Raw genomic sequence first — 22,110 nt, forward strand, 5'->3', positions numbered from 1 at the left:
TACTGCATAAATACCCAAAACAGAAATGTCCCTCCTCTTTCTTCCCATTTACTTTTTTTACTCTTCTCTCCTGCGAATTAGAATCATAGTTAGCAAAATCGGGAAAAACAAAAAAAAGGAAATAGATGGTATGCGTTTTAATTGCTAAAAAATTGCAAAGAGACGGTGAAAAAGCAACAGAAAATAGTAAAAAACAGAAAACAGATGGTATACGTTTTAAATGTTTATATTTCAAAAAAATGGTGCTATTCTTATATGTAAACGATAAGAATCCATCCGATTCATCCTTATCTCCAACAACCAAGATATCAGGGTCCAACTATGCCGTTACATGTGATAATAGATCAAGCACTACCAAGGATACTTCGGATCTTATCTCCAACTCAAACACTTATAGTTTACATTATATAAATTGATGAATTTTTATTTGAAATACATGCTTCTCAAAACAAATGTAATATCCAAAATTAATCCATATAAATATTCCACAACCCTGATTGTAAGTTGCAAGACATGTCATCTAATATCATCTAAAATATATCGTTTAATATCAATTCTCAATTTGTACACCTGTTCAAAGTTGAGCAAAGTAGCTTGGTTATGGTGTTATTCATTGTTGTCAACACAACCAACACACTCATGGAGTGATGCATGCTTAGTTGGAGTTGGGAGTCATTGCTTTAGAAACCATTTTTAGTAGGTGCATCAGTTTGTAGTTCAATTTCAGGTCCGTGCATTGACCTTGAATTGAAGGTGATATAATGAGAAATGTAGCCCTTCGAGTCATCTTTATGTCAGTGAAAGAATCAGATCGATCAGAATTCATGAGAGAGAAAAAGAGAGATATGATAAGTTAAGTAAGCCATTGTACTTCAACTAGTCCAAAGGTTTTAAATAACGCCAAACAAACAGGAACGCGATTTAAACACGTTTAACACGAGAATGCTCGTCGTTTGCCGTTTTTAACGCGTTTTTACTAACTACGATCACAATTTAGGACAATGGCACAAGACCTGACCGTGATATCGCCGGAATCAACTATGGAGATCTAATTGCATCAACGATGATGCTTCACATCCCTCTGCTTTCTCCTCTCCAGTGGTGCTTTATCAGTTTATCTCTCTCCCCGTTCTCTCTACCTCCATGCGCTTGTCTCTACGATTCTCACCCTACAAGAATTGTTCGCTACATGGACCAAAATTGAAGGACGAGAGGGGTTTAGCATGCTTCAAGCTGGCTGTTAATAGATTCGGGTATCACTTGTTGTCCATCTCTATTGCTTTCGCGGAAGAAATCCTTGTGAATGCAGAGCGAGATCGATAAAAAGGGAACAAATGTGTGTATCCCCAACGAATCTCTTGCTCTCAAATCAGGTGAGTTTTGTTACGATTTCTCACTTTCTTGTTGGCCTATTATTTTTGTTACTATTGCTTTCGAATTATTAATGAAGTTTCAGTTTATGTGTTTCAATGTTTCTTCCTATTTTGAATACGTAGAAATGCTAAAACTTTAGTGTCTTAAGCTGTCAGAATGGATACGGCAAAAATAGTGATAACAGCCAAGTTCAGATTGTTCCAGAGACCTTCATAACCTTTTCTTTGAGGTTGCTCTGCTTTGTTTATTTGCTTAAGTGACCGTGAAACATTAGAGTGGGTGAGCCGACTGAGAAATGGTTTCTCATGGTCAAGCCGTCTTGATCATTGTTAGCAAAAACGCGAACTCTGTTTTAAACGTGTTCCCGTTTTTTACCGTTTTAAATGTTGTCCAAATATACGAGAAAAAATGGCAAGCACACGTTTAAAACATGTTTCATTTTTTTGGTGTTTTTTAAGACCTTGGACTTAAAAGACCATATCTCTCTCTCCCAAACTCGGATCGGGCTGATTCTTTTACCAACGTAAAGATGTCTCGAAATGCTATATTTTTCATGACATCACATTCAACTCAAAATCAATGCATGGATACCGAAATTAGAAGCATGTCTTTCAACAAAAATTCCTCAATTTATATGAGAATAGTGCCGTTTTTATGGTTTCATTTTTTTGAAATATAAACGTTTAAAGCCCGTACCATCCGTTTTCCCCTTTTAACCATTCTCTGTTTTTTTTTTATTGTTTTATTTGACCTTTCATTAGTACGTTTTTATTGTTTAAAACCCGTATCGTAATACTCCGTTTTTTTGCCGTTCCCGTTTTTACTAACTATGGTCTTGATAGAGATGAAATAGTCAAATGTTTACACCTTATTTTGGTTTTTTTACAAATGCCCCCCTGAAAATGCTCATTCCGTATCCATGTCCGTATCTGCTTAACACTATCCGAATCCGTCCGAAAGCTAAACGGATGCGGATACGAATAGGCTATAGCTATTTGAAATGTTATATATACATGTAAACGGATAAAATATTCGATCCGTATCCGTTTAGCACTATCCGAATCTGTCCAAAAGCTAATCGGATGCAGATGCGGATATAGCAATATCCGAGCCGAATCCAATCCGTTTACATCGCTACTCAAAATATCCATTTATACAAATGCACCTTTACAACTTTACAATTTCCACGTGCTCCCCTACTTTCAAAACATTGTAACACTTTAGTCCAGTCCGTTAGTCCGGGACATTAGAGTTTAGTTTTAAGGAATCTAATGACCAAAATGCCCTTATGATAAAAACTCATCAAAATTAAAGAATAGAGTGACCAAAATGCCTTCCTCATAACTCACTAAAATTAAAGAATAAAGTGACCAAAATGCCCTCATCTTCCCCAACCCGTTTAAGATTTGAAACTGAAAATCATCCCTAAACAATTTTCAGGGAAGAAGGCTGCTGGGGATGAAGGTTGGGCGGCCACTGTGGAGGAGGGGTTCGCAGAGTAAAGTGATGGTCGTGACGGATGGGAATCTCCTCCTCCTTCGTTTTGTCTTCTTCTTCCACTCGATTTCTTCCTAAAAGTTGAGATGGCCAAACCCTATATTTGGGCATTACTACTTGTAACAGAATACGCCCAAAAATTCAGGGGAATCTACCGAATGAATCCCAATTAATTTAAAAATCAAGAGTTCTGATATAACACCAGAAAACAGAGTACCGCTGAGATATGAACCAATCTGCAATTCACAGAACAGAGAAGCCCAGATTGGATTCAAACTGGGATCGAGAGTTACTTTATAGGGGATAAACAGATGAGGATTAATCAAAGAAACAATCTGCTTGAAACACTACTCTAAAACAGGTACTGAATGGAGTATTTTCCTTTTGATTTTTAATGTTAAAACTGTTGTTCCCTTTCAACGCTCTCTTTTGTCTAAAATTTGTGCATCTTGTTTATGGAGAGGGTCGCGCATTGTATCAGTCACACTGGATGAAATTGATTTTGGCGTCTTATGCTTGTAATTGTTGTGTTTAACCATGTGCATGTTAGCTGACAGCATGATCTAGGTTTTGGTGGGATTCCATCTTCGTATTCTTTCTACCTATTGAACCAAAAAAATCTCAGAATTTAATCTCAGTTCTCAATCAGACCAATTGTGTATAGCTCTCTGATGCTTTGTAGATAGATACTTATAGATGGGGTTTGTGGATTTTGGATAACTAATCGTCTTCATCTCCATTAGTGCATCCCGTGCTTCTACAAACAGCCATAAGGCACTTACCCTAAATTTACAGAACGGTTTCAGTTTTTGAAAATAAAAATCTTGATTTCTTCACCGACTACTTGTGATTGGTTTGGAATTTGGTTCCTCACTTCCATGGTTGATCCAGCAGTTATTTCAATTTGGAGGATTTTCGATTTTAAATTTTTAACGATTTGAGAAAGATGAGGGCAATTAGTCACTTTACTCTTTAATTTTAATGCATTTTTGTCACAAGGATATTTTTGTCATTAGATTTCCTGAAAGTAACTTCTAACATACCGGACTAATGGACTAAAATGTTACAATGTTTTGAAAGTAAAGGGCAAGTGGAAATTGTAAAGTTGTAAGGGTGCATCCGTACAAATTGGCATTTGACAAAAACCCTCTGTTTTTTTTTTTTTTTTTCATTTACTTAGTGTAATCTTTTACTTTCCAACAGTATGTCTTTTGGCTCGTGTTTTAGAAGACATTGTATATCAATACCAATTGTAACAACCCGTGTTTTGTTACCATTGTTTTTCATTAACATGGATTCATAGTTCTTCTTTTTCTTTTTCTTCATCCAGTATGATTTCTTTTTACTTATAGTCTTTGAAGCAATCGAGACACTAGAAATATCTCATATGGTCTTGATTAAAAGTCGAAAATAATCAATTCGATCATCCCTTGAGTCCTTACGACTCTGGCATGCCCGCGCATCACAATTTGTTCCGTTGGTGTTGAATTTGTGGGTAAACACCAAATAGGTGATTGCCCCTCCTCTAAGGCATCTTCTTTCTCTAAACCTTCGTAGGTCGTTGTTGCCCAAGTACGAGACTCCCTCGTTCAATCCAACTCCACCTTGAATGGTGGCACCAATCTCATCTACTTGATTTGCTCCTCAACCTTGCTTAGTGCACCTCCATCATTGTTTTCACATTGTTCCAAATCACCAAGACCCATATGAAGTCTAAGAGCTCGCTCAGGCTCCAAGGATTTCCCTCATTGACACAACAACCAAAGGTGAGAGAGAGCTTCACCTATTCCATTTCCCATGTCTGAGATTCCAGCTTCAAATAAGTTTCCTGAAAAAGAGAGGGAATGAGTGATGGTAATAGAACCAACAACACTACGATTGTGAAAGAGGGTCAAGAAGAGGGGGAGGAAGACAAAAAGAGGTAAATATGTAAAATCAAATAAGATAAATTACATATCATCCCCTAATTTTCAAACAAAACTCAAGTCACCCTCTGATTTTTAAAAAATATTCAAATTACCCCATATACTAGATCCCAATATGATAAATTAATCCCTACCATTAGTTTTATGCTCTTAACTGATGATGTCAGTCATTTAAATAAATTTAAATTTATAAACTACCCTTGACATCCAAACATATGTTTTGAAAGATAGTATTGTAAATTTAATTCTAATGTTTTAGTACAAAAGTAAAATAGTTATTCCACACTAATAACTAACAATAGATTAACACCGTTACTATAGAAGGAGACAAATGAGTATTTAAAAAAACCAAGAGATGATTTGAGTTTTGTTTGAAAATCAAGAGGTGATGTGTAATTTACCCAAACAAGTGTGCGAAGTAAGGGTACTCTTTTGGTTAGTTTTGTTATATCATTTTTGTTCTAGTCATTTTGGTTAAATCAAAGATTGGATGGATAATTTTTTAAATTGTAGATAATCTTATAAATTTTCCAAAATGAGATGAGGACAAATGAGCAGTTTTCATGCAAAAAGCCAACACAAGAAGGGGTTACTTACAAAAATCCAAAACCGAGGGGGCATACGTAAAAAACAAAGAAAAGGGACTCTGACGGTCTCATCTGTAGTTCAAGAACTGGTCGAAAGCATTGAATGGGGGTTTGGAATGAGCTGCCACGAAAATTTAATGAAGTTCTCAACAAACTATTTCAGTGAGTCGGCCATACATTTCATCGAGGAAAAAATGGACAAAAGACAAACGATCTAGGGTTTTGCAATCGCCACGTCGCATTCATGGACGAATGGGATTATGGGAGGCAAATTAGAAAAAAAAAATTCAATCGATAGAGAATTTTTCTTTGACAAAATTGAAAGAGAGAGTAGAAATAATAATACTTATAAGAACGAATGAGGGAATGAGTGCCTGAGTGGTGGAGTACTACTAGAGGATTAGGAAAAAAAGGGTTGGACTCCAACAGAGGATCAATAGGTCGGGAAGAGCAGCAAATCATCGTCTTCTCCGGAGATGGAGGAACCGCTGATCGATGGCGGCGTCTCCATCGTTCATCATTCGCCATCCAACCCCATAGTAGTTGAATCGGGGGAAGGTGATTACCCACCGTTGAAAAGCTTCGCAGATGTCAAATCTGTGTTTTGGAAAGAGTCGGTAAAGCTGTGGGTCATCGCTGCTCCTATCGCTTTCAACATACTCTGCCTCTATGGGCTTAACTCTTCCACGCAGATCTTCGTCGGTCACCTTGGTAATATCGAGCTTTCCGCCGTTGCCATTGCCTTGTCCGTCATATCTAACTTCTCCTTCGGCTTCCTGGTAACCCACTTCCTTCCTCTCTCTCGCTCTCTCTACTGGTTTTCCGTTGGCTTTTTTTTAGCGAAAAGTTTCGAATGTTTGTTATCACGAAAGGGTCCATCAGTGGCGGGCGGTCGGCCGGGCTGTGTATCTCAGCAACGCTGCATGTACTGACAGTGGCCGACAACTGTTTCATCCGCCAGCATTTAAAATGCATTTAATTATGTTTTTTGAGAAAATTTCAGGGACACCCCCTAGAAGTATTCAATATCTCATAAACTTATTATACTCGGTCAAAATGTCACAAAGTTAAGCACAATTAGTATCCAAAGGTGAAATATCCATTTTACCCCTTAGTTATTTAAATAAAATGATAAAACTGTCATTTCATCTTCTTCCTTAAATATCCATTTTACCCCTTAATTATTTAAATAAAAGGACAAAACTATCATTTCATCTTCTTCCCTCTATGACTTCGGCTCCGGTGATCATCACCTGCTCCGGCTACGGCGACCATTACCAGCGGCAAGGCAAAGAGAAAGCAAACTGAAGAAGGGCGACAAAATGAGAAGATGACCGGACTTCCATTTCCACCCTTGGCTGAAAGCGAATTGAAGAAGGACGACAAAACGAGGCAAATACATCTTCCATTTCCGAAACCCCATCACCGACCCTCTTTCAAAACCCATCTCTGCTAAAACTGCCATCATCTCCACTAACCCCTATCTCTCCTTTCATCCCTATTCTTTTTTCTTTATTTTTTTATCATTTTCATTCTAAAAACCCTCATCCCACCATCACCGATTCTCCTCTCCATTTCTTTTCATTTCTAATCTAACCCACATCCTTGTTTAAACAAAATCTCAATCTGAATTCCAGCCCTTACCACTCCCATCCTCAACTAATTTATCATTTCTGGTCCCATCATGTCTTTGATTTCCTTTTCCATTTTTCCTCCCAATAACCATCAGATCTCTATTTCTTTTCTTTTATTTCCATTTTTTCAAACCCAACACAGAATCAGAATCCATTGACTGCCATCATTTTTTTTCAAGCTCTCTAAATCCATTGTCGGCTGTGGTGTAAAGAAATGTGCAGCAAAAAATATAGAAGAAGATTAGGAAGAGAAGAGGAAACCCGGGTGGAGAAGAAGGAGATGGGGAGGAAATTGTGCGGACATAGAAGGAGGGCTGGAGGGGGTGGCGGTGGTGGTGGCAGCAGCGGCGACGAAAGAAACAGCAGAAGGAGAAGGAGAAGAAGGGGAGAAAAAAAGTATTGAATAAAAACAAAAGCAAAATTGTCTTTTTCTAAAAACTAACTTCTAACATCATTAATTCATCATTAAAGGTATTATAGGGATTTCACTGTGATAAGGGTAATTTTACCATTTAAAAAGAGTGAACAGACACTTAACTGCAGAGACTAATGGAGTAGACTAAATTAAAATGAATTCATAAAAATAGGGGGTGATAAGTTTCTGAGATATTGGATACTTTTAGGGGGTATCGTTGAAATTTTCCCTTTCTTTTCTTAAAATGTCGAGCGCTGCCCTTACTTGCACTGTATGAAAATACAGAATACAGTGAAACTGGACTAAGGGGGAAGAATAAACTCCTCCGACAAAAGTTAACTAAATAAAGTAACGTAAGGTACGGTGTTCCTTTCAGCCACGGTAAGGGTGTAGAATTTGTAGACATTTTGAATGGTGGCGTTGGAGAAACAGAATCGGTTTGGTGAAGAGGATAGCCACCACGTCACGTCTGTGTGCAAATTCTCGTCCACACCCTCTCCACAACTATTTCTACTTTAAATGTCCAATTGTTTGTACGATTCATTGCCTCCTTCCTTCATTGGCTCAAAACTGCACTGTGGCGTGACGTGGTTGCAAACCCTACTCTCTTGTACGATGGAAAATAATCTTTTTCAATTTCTAAAGACTGTTGCATGTCCGAGTTGTCAAATGTCGACATCTCGATCTAACACTACACCACTACACATTTATAGGAATTGGAAAGAAATAAAATCCATGTACTAATTCTTCAGAATATACATTGAGAAGTATTTTATTTGGTAGAGGGGTTTTCCATGTTGTCAGCATGGGAAAAATTGCATGCTACTACCAATGTTTGGTTCAAAAAGTTGTCAACGTGGTGTCATGTGGATCCTATATATATATATTTTTTGTTTTGTAACAATAGATTATATATTTTCAAAATAACTAAAAGGGGATTCTATATTTTCAAAATAAATAAAAGGTAAAAGGAACGATAACTGGTGTTGTGTCTTGGAATGTACAACCATGCATGAAATGATCGATGCATCCTTACTCCTTTCTGCCTTTCCACAGGGTTTACCGATCATTTTGAAAAATACTAAAACCTAAGAGGGTATTTGTAAACCCACAGGAGAAATGAATTATTTCATTTCTTTGGGCTACAGGCCTAGGTAACATGAATGTTCCTCTAACCGGGTAGCAGCAAAAAATTTTACCACTTCAAGGGAGGAGGGGGGGGGGGGGGAGCCCAGTGCCCAGGGGCATCCAAGGCTGGGCTGTGCCGCACACATCCCGGTGCGTCCAGTCAATCATCAGGATGTATGCGGCACAGCCCAATGCCTGGATGCCCCTTGGACACTCCTTAGGCGCCGGGCTCCTTCGAGAGGAGCTCAATCCCCTTGAGTGTGTTTTCATGTAATAGTTGGACCATCCACCTAATAATTCGAGTTTTTACATTAAAATCTTAGATCCTTATCCTGATGGAATTATTATTGACTACCATTATCAGTTCTTATTACGTATTCATTTCCTCAACGACAAGAGGAAAAGAAAAATATTTTGCTGCTCTAAGAATATCTTACAGTTTACGACGTGCAATAAGCAATTAAGCATTGCCTGGTAAGGAATGAATAAGAATCACAATTTTTTCCCCAAAAAGAAAAAGAATCAAATCCAGCTTTAAACTGATCAGAAGTAACATCTCTAACCTGTGAACTCTTCTGGCATTTGCTGGTTCTGACATTTTAAAACCAGCAATTTTCGTATGTAAGTGTAGTGGATCATCTGTGCCTATACTCTCCCAAATAGAGGATCCAGCGCAGCTACCCGTCCTGCCTGTGCTGCACAGAAATAGGGCAGCTCACAAAGACCGCCTTAATTCCACTCGGGACAAGGTGTTCGGATAAGGATAAGACGGTCTTTGCACGTGGCCCAGTGTCTGCACAGCACAGGCGACAGCCGCACCCTAGAGGATCCTCAAATCCTTCAAACAAACCCTAAACCCCTTGTACAACAGGGTGGGATCAGCTCCCCATGTGAGGTTGCTACCCCCACATGGATCTCACCGTCCATGATTGTGGAAGGTGGGTAGAGAATCCGGACTCCTTCTAACAGGGCCCGCAATCATAAAAATAAATGAACAATTGATTGAGAGAGATACCCTTTCTCTTCTTTTTCAGCATTAGAATGAATGGAATCAAAAAGTTAAAAAGGCACTGAACTAGTGTCTTTTCTTCTGATTCAACTAATTTTTCTGAGTTATATAAATGGCAGCTTGGTATGGGAAGCGCACTAGAGACGCTATGTGGTCAGGCGTTTGGTGCTGGGCAGGTGTACATGCTTGGCATTTACATGCAACGCTCTTGGATAATCCTTACAGTCTCCTGTGTCATCCTTTGCCCAATTTATATCTTTGCAACTCCTATCCTAGAGCTCATAGGCCAGGAACACGATATCGCTGTTCTCGCCGGTAAATTCACTATCCAAATCATTCCTCAGATGTTTGCACTGGCTATCAATTTCCCAATCTCAAAGTTCCTGCAGGCCCAAAGCAAGGTTTGGGTACTCGCTTATGTTGGCTTCGCTGGTCTTCTCCTTCACGTATTCTTGCTCTGGCTCTTCATCTATGTCTTTAGCATGTCTATGTCTGGTGCAGCCTTGGCCTACAACATTTCTGGCTGGGCGATTTCTATAGCTCAGTTGGTTTATGTGGTGTGCTGGTGCAAGGAAGGATGGAAGGGCCTATCTTGGTTGGCCTTCAATGAAATTTGGGCCTTCGTTACGCTCTCACTAGCCTCTGCTGTCATGCTTTGCCTTGAGATATGGTACATGATGACTCTAGTTGTTCTTACTGGCCACCTTGGTGATGCAGTCATATCTGTTGCCTCCATCTCTGTTTGGTAAGCTATCTATTTATTATCTTGTGGATGCACATGAAATACAACTATTGTATACTATGTCAAAATTTACTTTTGGATTCAACTACAAAAATATTATTGTCTAAATCCTGACTTCTTCTCCATGTTTATTTCTATTTCAGTATGAACCTCAATGGTTGGGAAGCAATGGTATTTATTGGAATCAATGCTGCTATAAGGTAAAGGAAGTGTCTGAATGACACCTCTATAGGTGAATATAGAAGGACCTGGCTCTCCTCCACCCATGGCGGGAGTTGGAGGATCCAGCCCAGCAAAAACAGGGGGGGGGGGGGTTGGTCATTTCATAGGGCGCCTGTGAAATGACCCAAACCCCCCTATTTCTGTTGGGCTAGATTTTTCAGCTCCCGCCATGGCTGGAGGAGAGCTGAATACTTTTTAAAACTTTACACTTTTTAATTGCCCCTTATCTTAGTCTCAAAATGCTTTTAAGATAGGAGTATAAAATGATTTTCAAATATTAGTTTAAAGTGACATATCATTATTATGTCATTATCAAAACCTGTCATTGTCATTCACATTTTTCTAGTTTGAATGTAAAATGACGTTATTACCCCTCATGAAGAAAATCCCCCATAAGAGCTAAGGTTTGGCTGGGTTTTGTCACTCCTTTTGTATGGGAGGGGAAGAGAATTGGGTTTAATAGAATCATGTATCTTATAATCAGATTGTAGTTTTTCATGGTGAGGTATCATGGATTTGTTCTTTCTGTTTTTCAGGTGATTGTTCTACACCCCTCATTGAGTTATAATTCTTCTTCTTGTTTCAGTGTTCGAGTCTCAAATGAGCTTGGATCAGGACACCCTAGGGCTGCTAAATATTCTGTCTTTGTTATAGTTTCTCAATCACTTCTCATTGGGTTATTCTTCATGGCTGCCATCTTGGTTACCAAAGACTATTTTGCCATCATTTTTACTAGCAGTAAGGAGCTACAGCTAGCTGTCTCTCGCCTTGCCTACCTCCTTGGGGTAACCATGGTACTTAACAGTATCCAGCCAGTCATCTCAGGTGAGTACCTTTTGAGTAGTGATAAACTAGAGAGAATAATGGTGTTTGTATTGATTGTATATCCCAATTACAAGTGTTTACAATGGTGTATAAATACATGAACAACTGAGAAGATTCTCAGCTAATAACTTGCTATACATGTTTACAAGAAATAATAGGAAAGATATCAATGGTGATAACTTGCTGCATTTGTGCTCTCTACCTAAGGTTAATCCGGATATGGAAGATTCACAAGGATTCACAAGGCTGTCACAAAGATTCACAAGGCTGGACCGAATATAGCTTGCCATTCGTGGCTTTGCTATATTCGGCTGATACACCCCCTCAAGCTGATGATACGATGGGTCGGATCTTGAGCTTGTCACTAAGGAACTTGAACCGGGTTGACGACAACCCCTTTGTAAAGATGTCCGCTAATTGGTCTGCCGTGGAGATGAACTATACTGAAATCTCTCATCGAGCAACCTTTTCGCGGACAAAATGATAGTCGATCTCAATGTGTTTGGTTCGGGTGTGAAAAATCGGATTGGCTGATAGGTAGGTGGCTCCAATATTATCACACCAAAGGGTGGGAGAGTGGGCACTGTAACCCCAAGTTCTTTGAATAATGCCACTAGCCATGTCAACTCTCATGTAGCATCGCCATGACTTTATATTCGGCCTCTGTCGAAGACTGAGCCACGGTGTGCTGGTTGCGTGATGACCAAGATAGTAAATTGCTGCCAAGAACAATAGCGAACCCACCCGTAGACCGTCGATCAGTGCTATCACTAGCCCAGTCAACATCTGAATAGGCCTGAATGTGTGCTGGGCCTCTTGTCTATGAAGAGACCATGAGACTTTGTACTTTTTAAATAGCGTAGTATACGCTTGACCAGGGACCAATGCTCATCGGTCAGTGCATGCATGTGCTGACAGGCCCTATTTACTGCATATGCAACATCTGGGCAGGTGAGTGTGACATACTGTAGAGCTCCCACAGTGGAGCGATACAATGTGACATCATGAAATTGTGCATCCCCTGTCTTTGACGGCTTACTGGAGACCGATACAGGTGTGAGGACCGGCTTGCAATCTGTCATGCCAGTCTTCTGCAATAGATCCGATATATATCTTTGTTGAGATAGGATAAGTCCCTGGGAATGTGGTACGGCCTCAATGCCCAAAAAATAGTGTAGCGGGCCTAGATCTTTTATAGAGAATTCCCTGGACAATTGATCACGCAGGGCTGATATATGGGTGGAATGGCTGCTTGTGACCAAGATGTCATACACATAGACCAAAACATAGGTCGTAGTCCCATTGTCAAGATATATAAACAGGGACGGATTCGTTTGAGATGCCCGAAAACCTGAGTGAATAAGAAATTGGGACAGCCTATGGAACCAGGCACGGGGTGCTTGCTTTAGCCCATATAGAGATCGATGTAACCGACATACATAACCAGGGTGAGTGGGGTCCTCAAACCCAGGTGGCTGGACCATGTGCACCTCCTCAGATAAATTGCCATGTAAAAACGCATAGCTTACGAGCCACTTGTTACAGCCAAGGAAAGAACCGTCCGGATAGTTGTGGGTTTCACCACTGGACTAAATGTTTCATTGTAGTCAATTCCTTGTTGTTGATGGAAGCCCTTTACAACAAGACGGGCCTTGTAGCGCTCGACTGACCCATCCGCTTTCCTTTTTATCCTGTACACCCACTTACAGCCAACAACATTAAATTTGGGGTTGGGGGGAACAAGAGACCAAGTTCCATTTCGAATCAATGCATTAAACTCATCCGCCATAGCAGCCTGCCAGGTAGGGCTGCGTTTGGCCTGACTGTAACAGGTTGGTTCAGCATCTTCGGTTTGGGTTGTAGTAAAAACACCCTGTGGGATAGAGGGCTATGGGTATGGAATGGGTTTGGTTGCTGCATAAAGGTCCGATATGGTTCTGATTTTTGGGCTTGGTCGGGGAGCCACTTAGGGATGTGGCGGACTGGTTGGTGGAGTTGGATTAGGGCTGATCGGCGGTGTTGGTGTAGGGTGTGGTGATGTTGAAGGTGGGCCTGGATTTGTGGTTGTGGTGATGTAGGATTTAATGATGGTGTGGTGGGCTTTGTTGGGTGGAAGGGTCCAGTTGGGTGATGCATAATTGGTACCAACGCCCATGGTGGTGATGGTACGGTCGTGGGAACTGGGCCAAGTATAGACGGTTTAGAAGAAGAAAAAGGAAATACCGTCTCATTAAAGCGCATATGTCGTGCAATATATATTTTATGGGTGACAATGTCCATGCAACGGTATCCCGAATGAAAGGGGTTGTACCCCAAAAACACACATGGAGTGGATCGAAACTCCATTTTGTAAGAATTGTAAGGTCTTAAATTTGGAAAGCACAAGCAATCAAAGACACGCAAAAAAGTGTAATCAGGAGAACGATGATGTAGGAGTTCAAAAGCAGATTTACCTCCAGTAGCACGAGATGGCATTCGATTTATAAGGTAAATCGCCGTCTCAAACGCAAAATGCCAATGTAGTGAGGCACCATTCCTTGGGCAAGCAATGTCAACCCTGTTTCAACAATGTGGCGATGACGCCTTTCGACGGTGCCCTATTGCTCATGGGTGTGGGGACAAGCAACTCGGTGTTGAATCCCTAGGGTAGCCAAAAAATTGGAAAAGGAACGAAACTCCCCACCCCAATCTGATTGGACGGCTTTTATTTTTCTGGAAAACAAGCGCTCTACAAGGGCTTGAAATTTTTTAAACACATCCAAGGCTTCGGAGCGACGCACTAACGGGTAATACTAGATATAACGGGTATGGTCATCAACAAATATAATGAAGTACCGAACACCATTAACAGAAATAAAATGCGAAGGGCCCCAAATGTCCATAAAAATTACAGCTAAAGGAAAAGAATTGTGAAATGTAGATGAATGTAAAGTTAGCTTACTCGATTTCCCAGGCTGACAGGCCATACAAAGTGGGTTCAAGGTGGAATTAGAAATAGGTAAATTATGTTTGCTAATAATATTTTTAAATACTTGGGCATGAGGATGGCCAAGGCGACGATGCCACCCATCAGAAGAGGTACGCTCAACAATATTGGCAAGAGGTGCTGAATGTGCTGCTGGAAGCATGTAAAGTCCATTATTGCTCGGACCAGAAGGAAGTGTGCGCTTGGTTTTCTGATCCTTCACAGAAAAAGAAGACGGGTGAAACTCAAAAAAGGCATTATTATCACGAACAAAACGTTGAACAGAAATTAAAGATTTTTGCATTTCAGGAACACAAAGAACATTTGAAAGACATAAAGAACCAGTAGCAGAAGGAATTGAAGAACTACCAGTATGTGTAATGGAGAGACCCTTACCATTCCCAACATGGAGTTGATCAGTACCTGAATACGCATCATAGGATGACAGGGCCTGCAGGTCTGGTGTAACATGGTGAGTAGCACCAATGTCAGGGTACCAGGTGGCATGAGATGGTGGTGACATGGAAGGGTAAGATGTGTAGGACGGTGGGGAAGGATGGGTAATATTCGGCAGGGCTGTGAAGGCTGATATGCATATGGTGGTGGTGGTGGGTAATAGGTGTGGTATGCAGATGGATGTGTGGGCGGTTGTTGAGGTTTTGAGTAGCAGTTGGCTGTATTGTGTGTGTTGCGATTGCAAAAAGTGCACCACAACCGTCGCTGTTGGTTGGAGCGATAACCACGACCACGACCACCACGACCACGCCCACTTCTCTCTCCCCTAGAGACACCACGATCAAATGGGGCACGGTTTGGCTGATTGGATGAAGATGCATCACGGGTGGCCATATTGGCAGTAGGAGGCGTGGTGGTGGTGCTGGCATCAACAAGAGACAATTTTTTCAAAGAAGAGAGGTGCAAAAACTCATGAGTCACAAGCTGAGAATGCAAATCATCATAAGATACAGGGGTCAAATGCCCTGCAAGTGTAGGTATGATATCACGAAGGTCTAATCTCAAGGATCTGAAAATGTGTATATTAAAATCCGTAGTTGAAATCGGTGCCCCGATAGCGGCAAGATCATCGGCAATGGCTTTAGCACGTTGCAAAAAGGAAGCAACGGATTCTTCTGGCTGATGCACAAGATGTTGGAGGGCAAGACGCAAAGAGAGGATTCTGGTAGCAAATGCAGAAGCGTAGGCTGTGGTGAGGGTGTCCCAAATATCTCTGCTCGTGGTCTTTCCAATGATAAGGGGAAAGACTTCCTCTGTGAGAGAGGAGAGAAGAAGACTGCGGAGAACCGCATCCTGTTGACGCCAAGTTGCTGCACTTAATGGATCGACAGGGCAGGGATTGGTGCCATCAAGGAACCCAAAGAGATTTTGTCCTTGAAGGAAGGCTTCAATTTGTGTACGCCAATATAAAAAAATTTTGGGTGAAAGCTTAATGGATATGTAATGGTGGGCATTGGGCACGGATGGAGATAACTGCTGGTTAAGGCTGATAATGGGATCTATTATAGTGGAAGTATGATTCAGCAATGGTAAAGGTGAAGAAACCGTAGGGGTTTTGGAGGTGGAGGCCTGCAGCAGATCGGTAGTGCTTGAAGAAGATTGTGTGGATGTCACGCCCCTATTCCAGACAAGGAATATAATATCATATAAAGGGTGACTAGGACGACGCGTGTCATCCTACTAAACCGCCCGGATCACGACACGTGTCCCACGCACGATCATATCAATATTAACACAATATAATATCGAATGCGAGAAAAGAGGAATATTACATTCCAAGGATGAGTAGTATTGCGGAGCGTATAAATCGAATAGTTACAAGATGTTCAAAGCTAGATGATAAATACGGTAATTAGTTACATTTCCAATGATCATCTAATAACTATCGAAAATGGTATTACGATAAGTATTTCACCATAGGCCTTAGCCTCAAAAGTAATCAAAAAGGGATCGAGTCCCAGAATATCCTCATGCCCGTAGGCACAATCATCGCAAGGACACTGTCGCCATGTTCCTCAAACACGGCCTCGGTTCCTCCTCACCGATCTCATCGTATCCCGGGCTGAACTCCAAGTCCCGCGAGATATCCGTCACACTGCACCATAATCTAAAAAAATGTGCGCACGAGGGGGTTAGCTCGAGCGGTGAGGGGATGGGAATGCACAAACACGCAATTCACATAGTCAATGATGCATGTACATGTTAAGTCCATTTTCCACCTAACAAACAACTAAGTCAATGGCATATGCTCTTGTGACAACTCGGGAGACCTTGTGGGTCACTTAACTTATCGCCACAATGAAACCTCAATTGTCACGTGGGACCTACGCCGATCGAAGCCTCCAAGACCACTCGTGGCGGACCCGATAACCAATACTACCATGGTGGCCTCTCCCACCTCCGAGAATCCGATTATGCGATTACCCAACACCTAAACCCCTGTTGGTAAGGGTCGTAGCATAAGGGTGTGAAATCCTAGCCACAATATACTACATGCAAGTCCTATCGTCCGAGAGGTAATCCGGCGCATCAACTTTTCATCCGGTTTAGTGCCGGTTACGTACGACCAGCGCATCTGATTCAACATGACATTCAACATAATTTCTTCATAAATGTTTATAGAGTTCGGTTGGACCGGTACCACCGGCACGAGACCCATCAAGATACAACATTACCAATCAACATTATAACAAATAGATATAAAATTATGCAATATGCGCAAACATGCTTATTAATTATAATGAGTACATAATATATAGTGCAATAGTAATAACAAGCCCAAACAACCAAACCCACTCACAACGTATACGCCAAGCACCAGTTTATCGGTTGTCGCCTCGATCAAGCAATAAGCCACAAAAGTGAATATTTTAACCTATACAAAGAGTGGAATAAGGTTAAAGCGAGCGAAAGGCGGATCCCAAAAGATCTCCCATAAACACTTAAGTATAAGGTTTGAGAGACGAAGTGGTTGCGGGAGTGGTTTCATGCCCAAATCTGCAACCACATGTAAATCCTAGGAAACGGGACAGTTTTAGTCAAGGTCGGATGCGAGATGTGGTTTGAAAAGCTGAATCCAAGTGTAAATCCGAGCTTCACAGGGGCTCGGGACAATTTTTGTCAAGGTCGGATGCGGATGTGGTTTTAGAAAAAGCTGAATCCGAGTGTAAATCCGACCTTCACAGAATCCATCTCGGGAAGGTAGTTTGGGGGTTTCTTGCAGTGCGAAATCACATGTAACCCTCACACCTTAGGTCCAAAATCCGAAGGATTCCCTCCAAGGACCCCATTTCAAGTGGTTTTAAGGCACAAGGACTTCTAGAAAACTCTATCCTAAGCTCCTTAGGGTCCAACCTTAAATCTCCCAAATGGCAATGAGAACCCTCACATTAGAGCTCATAATGGAGTGAACTAACTCCACCATAGCTTGGCTTTAAAGCTCCATCTACTCCCTAGGTTCCAAGAGAGATCTAGGTCAATCTCTCCCATTACCCAACCCCTTTTTGAAATCCAAAATAGAAGAAGGAAGAAGCTTACCTACCCCCAAGATGAAAGCTCCACGATTTCGGCCAAGAGATGGGGTCTCCACCTTCCCCAAGCCTCTCTCTCCTTCCTCTTTCTCTTTCTCTCCTCTTTCTCTCCTCTTTCTCTCCTCCACGATTTAGGGTAGAAGAGGATGTTGAAGAAGAAGTAATGTTCTCTCCCCCTCCTCCTCTCTTTTATAATAAATGGGTCTATGGGTACCCTTAGTCAAATGGGTCATGAGGCCTAATGGGTCAACCCATTAGTCCTATGTGGGTAAGTGGATGGAATAACCCATCATTGGGCCAATAGGTTAAATGGGCCTGCCCACAACCTTAATTAAGGAAAAGCCCATTCTTAGATGGGCTCATATGAGATGGGTATAAGTCCCCAATGTACTTCCTAAAGGTGCAGCGGGACCCGAACTTAATTTATTCCCTTCTCTCATGAAATAGCTCGGTTCAAGCCGGACCGCCTCGAGGTTACCAAGGGAAGAATAATTAATAAGACTTGAGGCTAGGTCATGGTTTATTACCCATGACCCGACGAGCCGCACGCAACGCTAAGCTCATCACGACGAAATATCCAGTGAGGTGACGGTCGAGATGCTCTCTCCGAACTCCTCGCTTCGGCTGGTACTTGGAGGGTAGTCGGAAGGAACTTTCCCCCGGCGGTTGAGGAATCTTTCCTCCACGCAAACCCGTCTTGTGTCCGATTTTGTAGCTAGGTTTGACCATCATGGAGAGCAGTCACCGCATACATGGCGCGGTATCTACCGTCCGAGAAGAAATGATATTTAATTATAATCGGGTATAACGTGGATGTATTGGGTCCCCCATGGCACGCGAGGAAGAGAAAAAAAAGTAAACTCGTTGGAGATATTAGGCTGTCTCTGATACCATGATAAACTAGAGAGAATAATGGTGTTTGTATTGATTATATATCCCAATTACAAGTGTTTACAATGGTGTATAAATACATGAACGATTGAGAAGATTCTCAACTGATAACTTGCTATACATGTTTACAGGAAATAATAGGAAAGATATCAATGGTGATAACTTGCTGCATTTGTGCTCTCCACCTAAGGTAAATCTGGATATGGAAGATTCACAAGGATTCACAAGGCTGTCACAAAGATTCACAAGGCTGGACCGAATATAACTTGCCATTCGTGGCTTTGCTATATTCGGCTGATAAGTAGCTTAGTTGAGGAGACTTCTCTTAAAATTAATTATTAATGTAGAATATAAACTGTCTCAATTAAGGTACTTAGAAGATAAGTAGTTCTCTCATTTCTTCTACTAGGAATATCACAATAGGGAAATAATTTCACTGCTGTCCTCGTTGCTTGTTTGAAGTAGGAGATATAGAGAAATTAATTGTTTCTTCATGAGTCAACAATGCCTCTGATATGTCAAGACAACAACGCCCAGAATGGCGATTTGCAGAAGAAAACGAGAAACAAAGAAGGCACACACAACACACAACAATAGAGATTTACGTGGTTCACCCCTAAGATGGGAAGCTATGTCCACAACTAAGCAATAGAACAGATTTCACTATCTTTTGGAAATGTTACAAATCCTCGCAGCAGTCCTCCCAGAAAAAAGAACAATATATAGAGAAGCCCTAACCCAGAAAGTACAGAAATGCCCCCAGACCCAAAAATGCCAAATCGGACAGGGTCGGACCAAAACATAACATATATCCCAAAATATACCATTTCGAAGGTCTTGACAAGCCCAACACAACTCATCGCCTCTGGTAGGGATGTACGCCATTTTTCGACAATCCGAGATCGTTTCGAGGCCGAAATGGCCCTCCGAAGATCCTCTGAACCACTTTCTAGACCAAAATCAAGCTTCACCAATAACATGATATTCCAAGTTCTTTTAGTTAGAATGTCTTAATTGGGAATTGATTTCCTCCCAATATTAAGGTTTTTCTTTTTCTTTCAAAAATCAAGGTTGTGTTTGGTATGCATTCTAGGTCGATTTTGCAGTCTCAAACGATAAAAACAACTATTTTTATTATCCGAGAATGCAAAATCAACCTAGAATGCATTACAAGATGCATACCAAACTCAGCTCTAATGTCCCACTGTTTTATTTTTTGGTATTCAATCATGGATAATGCATCATCTTAGTTTGGTATAAGTTTTTCCTGTTACGAAAAAATGCATCTATTAATTAAGTTCTAAGGTATTTTTGTTTGAATCTTCTTGCAGGTGTTGCTGTTGGAGGTGGGTGGCAAGCATTGGTTGCTTATATTAACCTGGGTTGTTATTATATATTCGGGCTTCCTCTTGGGTTCCTTTTAGGCTATAAATTGAATATGGGAGTGAAGGTACTCTCTCTCTCTCTCTCTCTCTCTCTCTCTCCAATGCTTGTAGACTAAAATCTATAAAATTTGTGAACTGCATAGTGGAGTGATAAGGTAATTGAACATCTACATATACTAATGGGTCTCTCTGCTCCAGGGAATTTGGTCTGGTATGCTCTGTGGAACTGCACTGCAGACGTTGATTCTACTGTTCATCATTTGGAAAACCAACTGGAAGATTGAGGTAAATACTAGATAATCCTTACTTTTAATTAGTCAATGGGGGTATTATATGGATAAATGATTTATTGTCTATGAACTGGGCTCTTACAATTTCATCAATGTGGGTTCACTTCGCAAGTGATGTCGAAACTTAATACATGTTAGAGGGTTCAGCCCAAAACCTTAAGGGATTAGGTGGAAAGAGCCACTTAAATATCTGAAGTAACTAAGGACCTGAACAAACCAATGTGAAACAAAAATTCTATAGCTTCCAACATATATCCCTTTCCGAAAGCGAAAAAACCGAATTGAACCCGAACTGAACCATCCGCTTGACACCTTTAGGCTACATGAGGTCCCACGTTTTGGGGGTTAATTCATGACACCCAATGGGCAAGACCTAAGAGACTAGTTTTATGGTAATTTTAGCTTGTATCAATGTTCCAACCTTATCCTTAAAATGCTTCATAAAATTGTGTGTAATATAGATGGTTGGAGTAATGATCAAGCTGATTTATGGAGTTTGGAATCTTTTAGGTCTTGATTTCTAGAACATAGATTCGCTGAGTTATGGGGTTCCTTTATATCCTTGAACATCTATGGTATGTAATTGAGAATTTAAATTTGCAGGCTGAACAGGCAACAGAACGCGTGCGAATGTGGGGTGGGCAAGACAAGGAAGATGAAAAAATTGTGACAAATTCTTGTTAGAGAAGGTAAAATTTTGAAGTATCTGTTTTTAGGCTTTGGAGGATGGCTGGAGCCTTGCAAATGTTAGATCATATTTAATTAATATTAAACTGGCAAATTAAAGGCCATTTTTTCATCATTTTTGTGGGTAGTACATGTTTTCACTATTGAACATATGGATGGTCTTGATGATCTAACTTTAGTAATCATTGATGATGTAGAACTTTTAACTTTTAAAAATTTTGTAACCATTATTTACAATGATTATGAGATTATTTAAAGATTTTTAACTTTGAGAATTAAATTTTATTTTACATTTCAATCAAATTCCTTGAATTTTAATATATATAAATAAGAATTTCCATTTGAAAAAAAAACATTTAATATCATATATTGACAATATTTCAAATTAATCACATAATCATGATTACATTGTTTTCATTCTCTTTTTTAAGAAAAAAAATTCAATTTCCTTCTTTCCCTTTCACTTGCAGCCTGACAAGACCTAACCAAAGTCATATTGTAAGCCTATACCAAGTTTAGATATGTCTCTACCCACGGTTCAGATCTTCTACGACCCAATTGCCTAAGCGATCATAGTGGCACAGATCATGTGTGGCGTGCATTTACCGCCTTACCCCTGTCCTAGCACCTTGCCCGAGCAGAGGTAAGGCGGTCATTGCACGTCTCATTGTGCCTGCACTGCTATGGCCACTCGGGCAACTACGCCGTAGAGGATCTGTTTCCCTCTACCCTAGTGATTTGAAAAAGTACATTTTCTTTGGTGAGGCAGCATGGACCCCAATTCGGATGAAGTGATAGGCATTCTTTTTGGCTACCTACTTGGATGTGATTTGAACATGCACCTTTTCTTTGGTGAGGCAGCATGGACCCCAATTCGGATGAAGTGATAGGCCAAGCTCCGACCGTACGTTGGATGTTATGCCTGCCAGCTGGTGTCGACCTCTCCACCCCTGAACTGCACCTTACTGCACCATGGGGGAATTGGAGAG

General features: G+C 40.8%; 1 protein-coding gene across 1 annotated transcript; it reads left to right on the top strand.

The window, feature by feature from the left end:
- Positions 1-5,859: 5,859 nt before the first annotated feature.
- On the top strand, positions 5,860-21,215 carry LOC122642059 (protein DETOXIFICATION 35-like). Its single transcript, XM_043835464.1, has 7 exons — positions 5,860-6,162; positions 9,689-10,314; positions 10,455-10,511; positions 11,120-11,358; positions 20,091-20,209; positions 20,343-20,429; positions 21,038-21,215. The coding sequence occupies exons 1-7, from the start codon at positions 5,860-5,862 to the stop codon at positions 21,116-21,118; spliced, it is 1,512 nt and encodes a 503-aa protein (XP_043691399.1). The 3' UTR covers positions 21,119-21,215.
- The last annotated feature ends 895 nt before the right edge of the window (positions 21,216-22,110 follow it).

The sequence above is a fragment of the Telopea speciosissima genome, chromosome 1, assembly GCF_018873765.1.
Source record: "Telopea speciosissima isolate NSW1024214 ecotype Mountain lineage chromosome 1, Tspe_v1, whole genome shotgun sequence".
Lineage (NCBI taxonomy): Eukaryota > Viridiplantae > Streptophyta > Magnoliopsida > Proteales > Proteaceae > Telopea > Telopea speciosissima.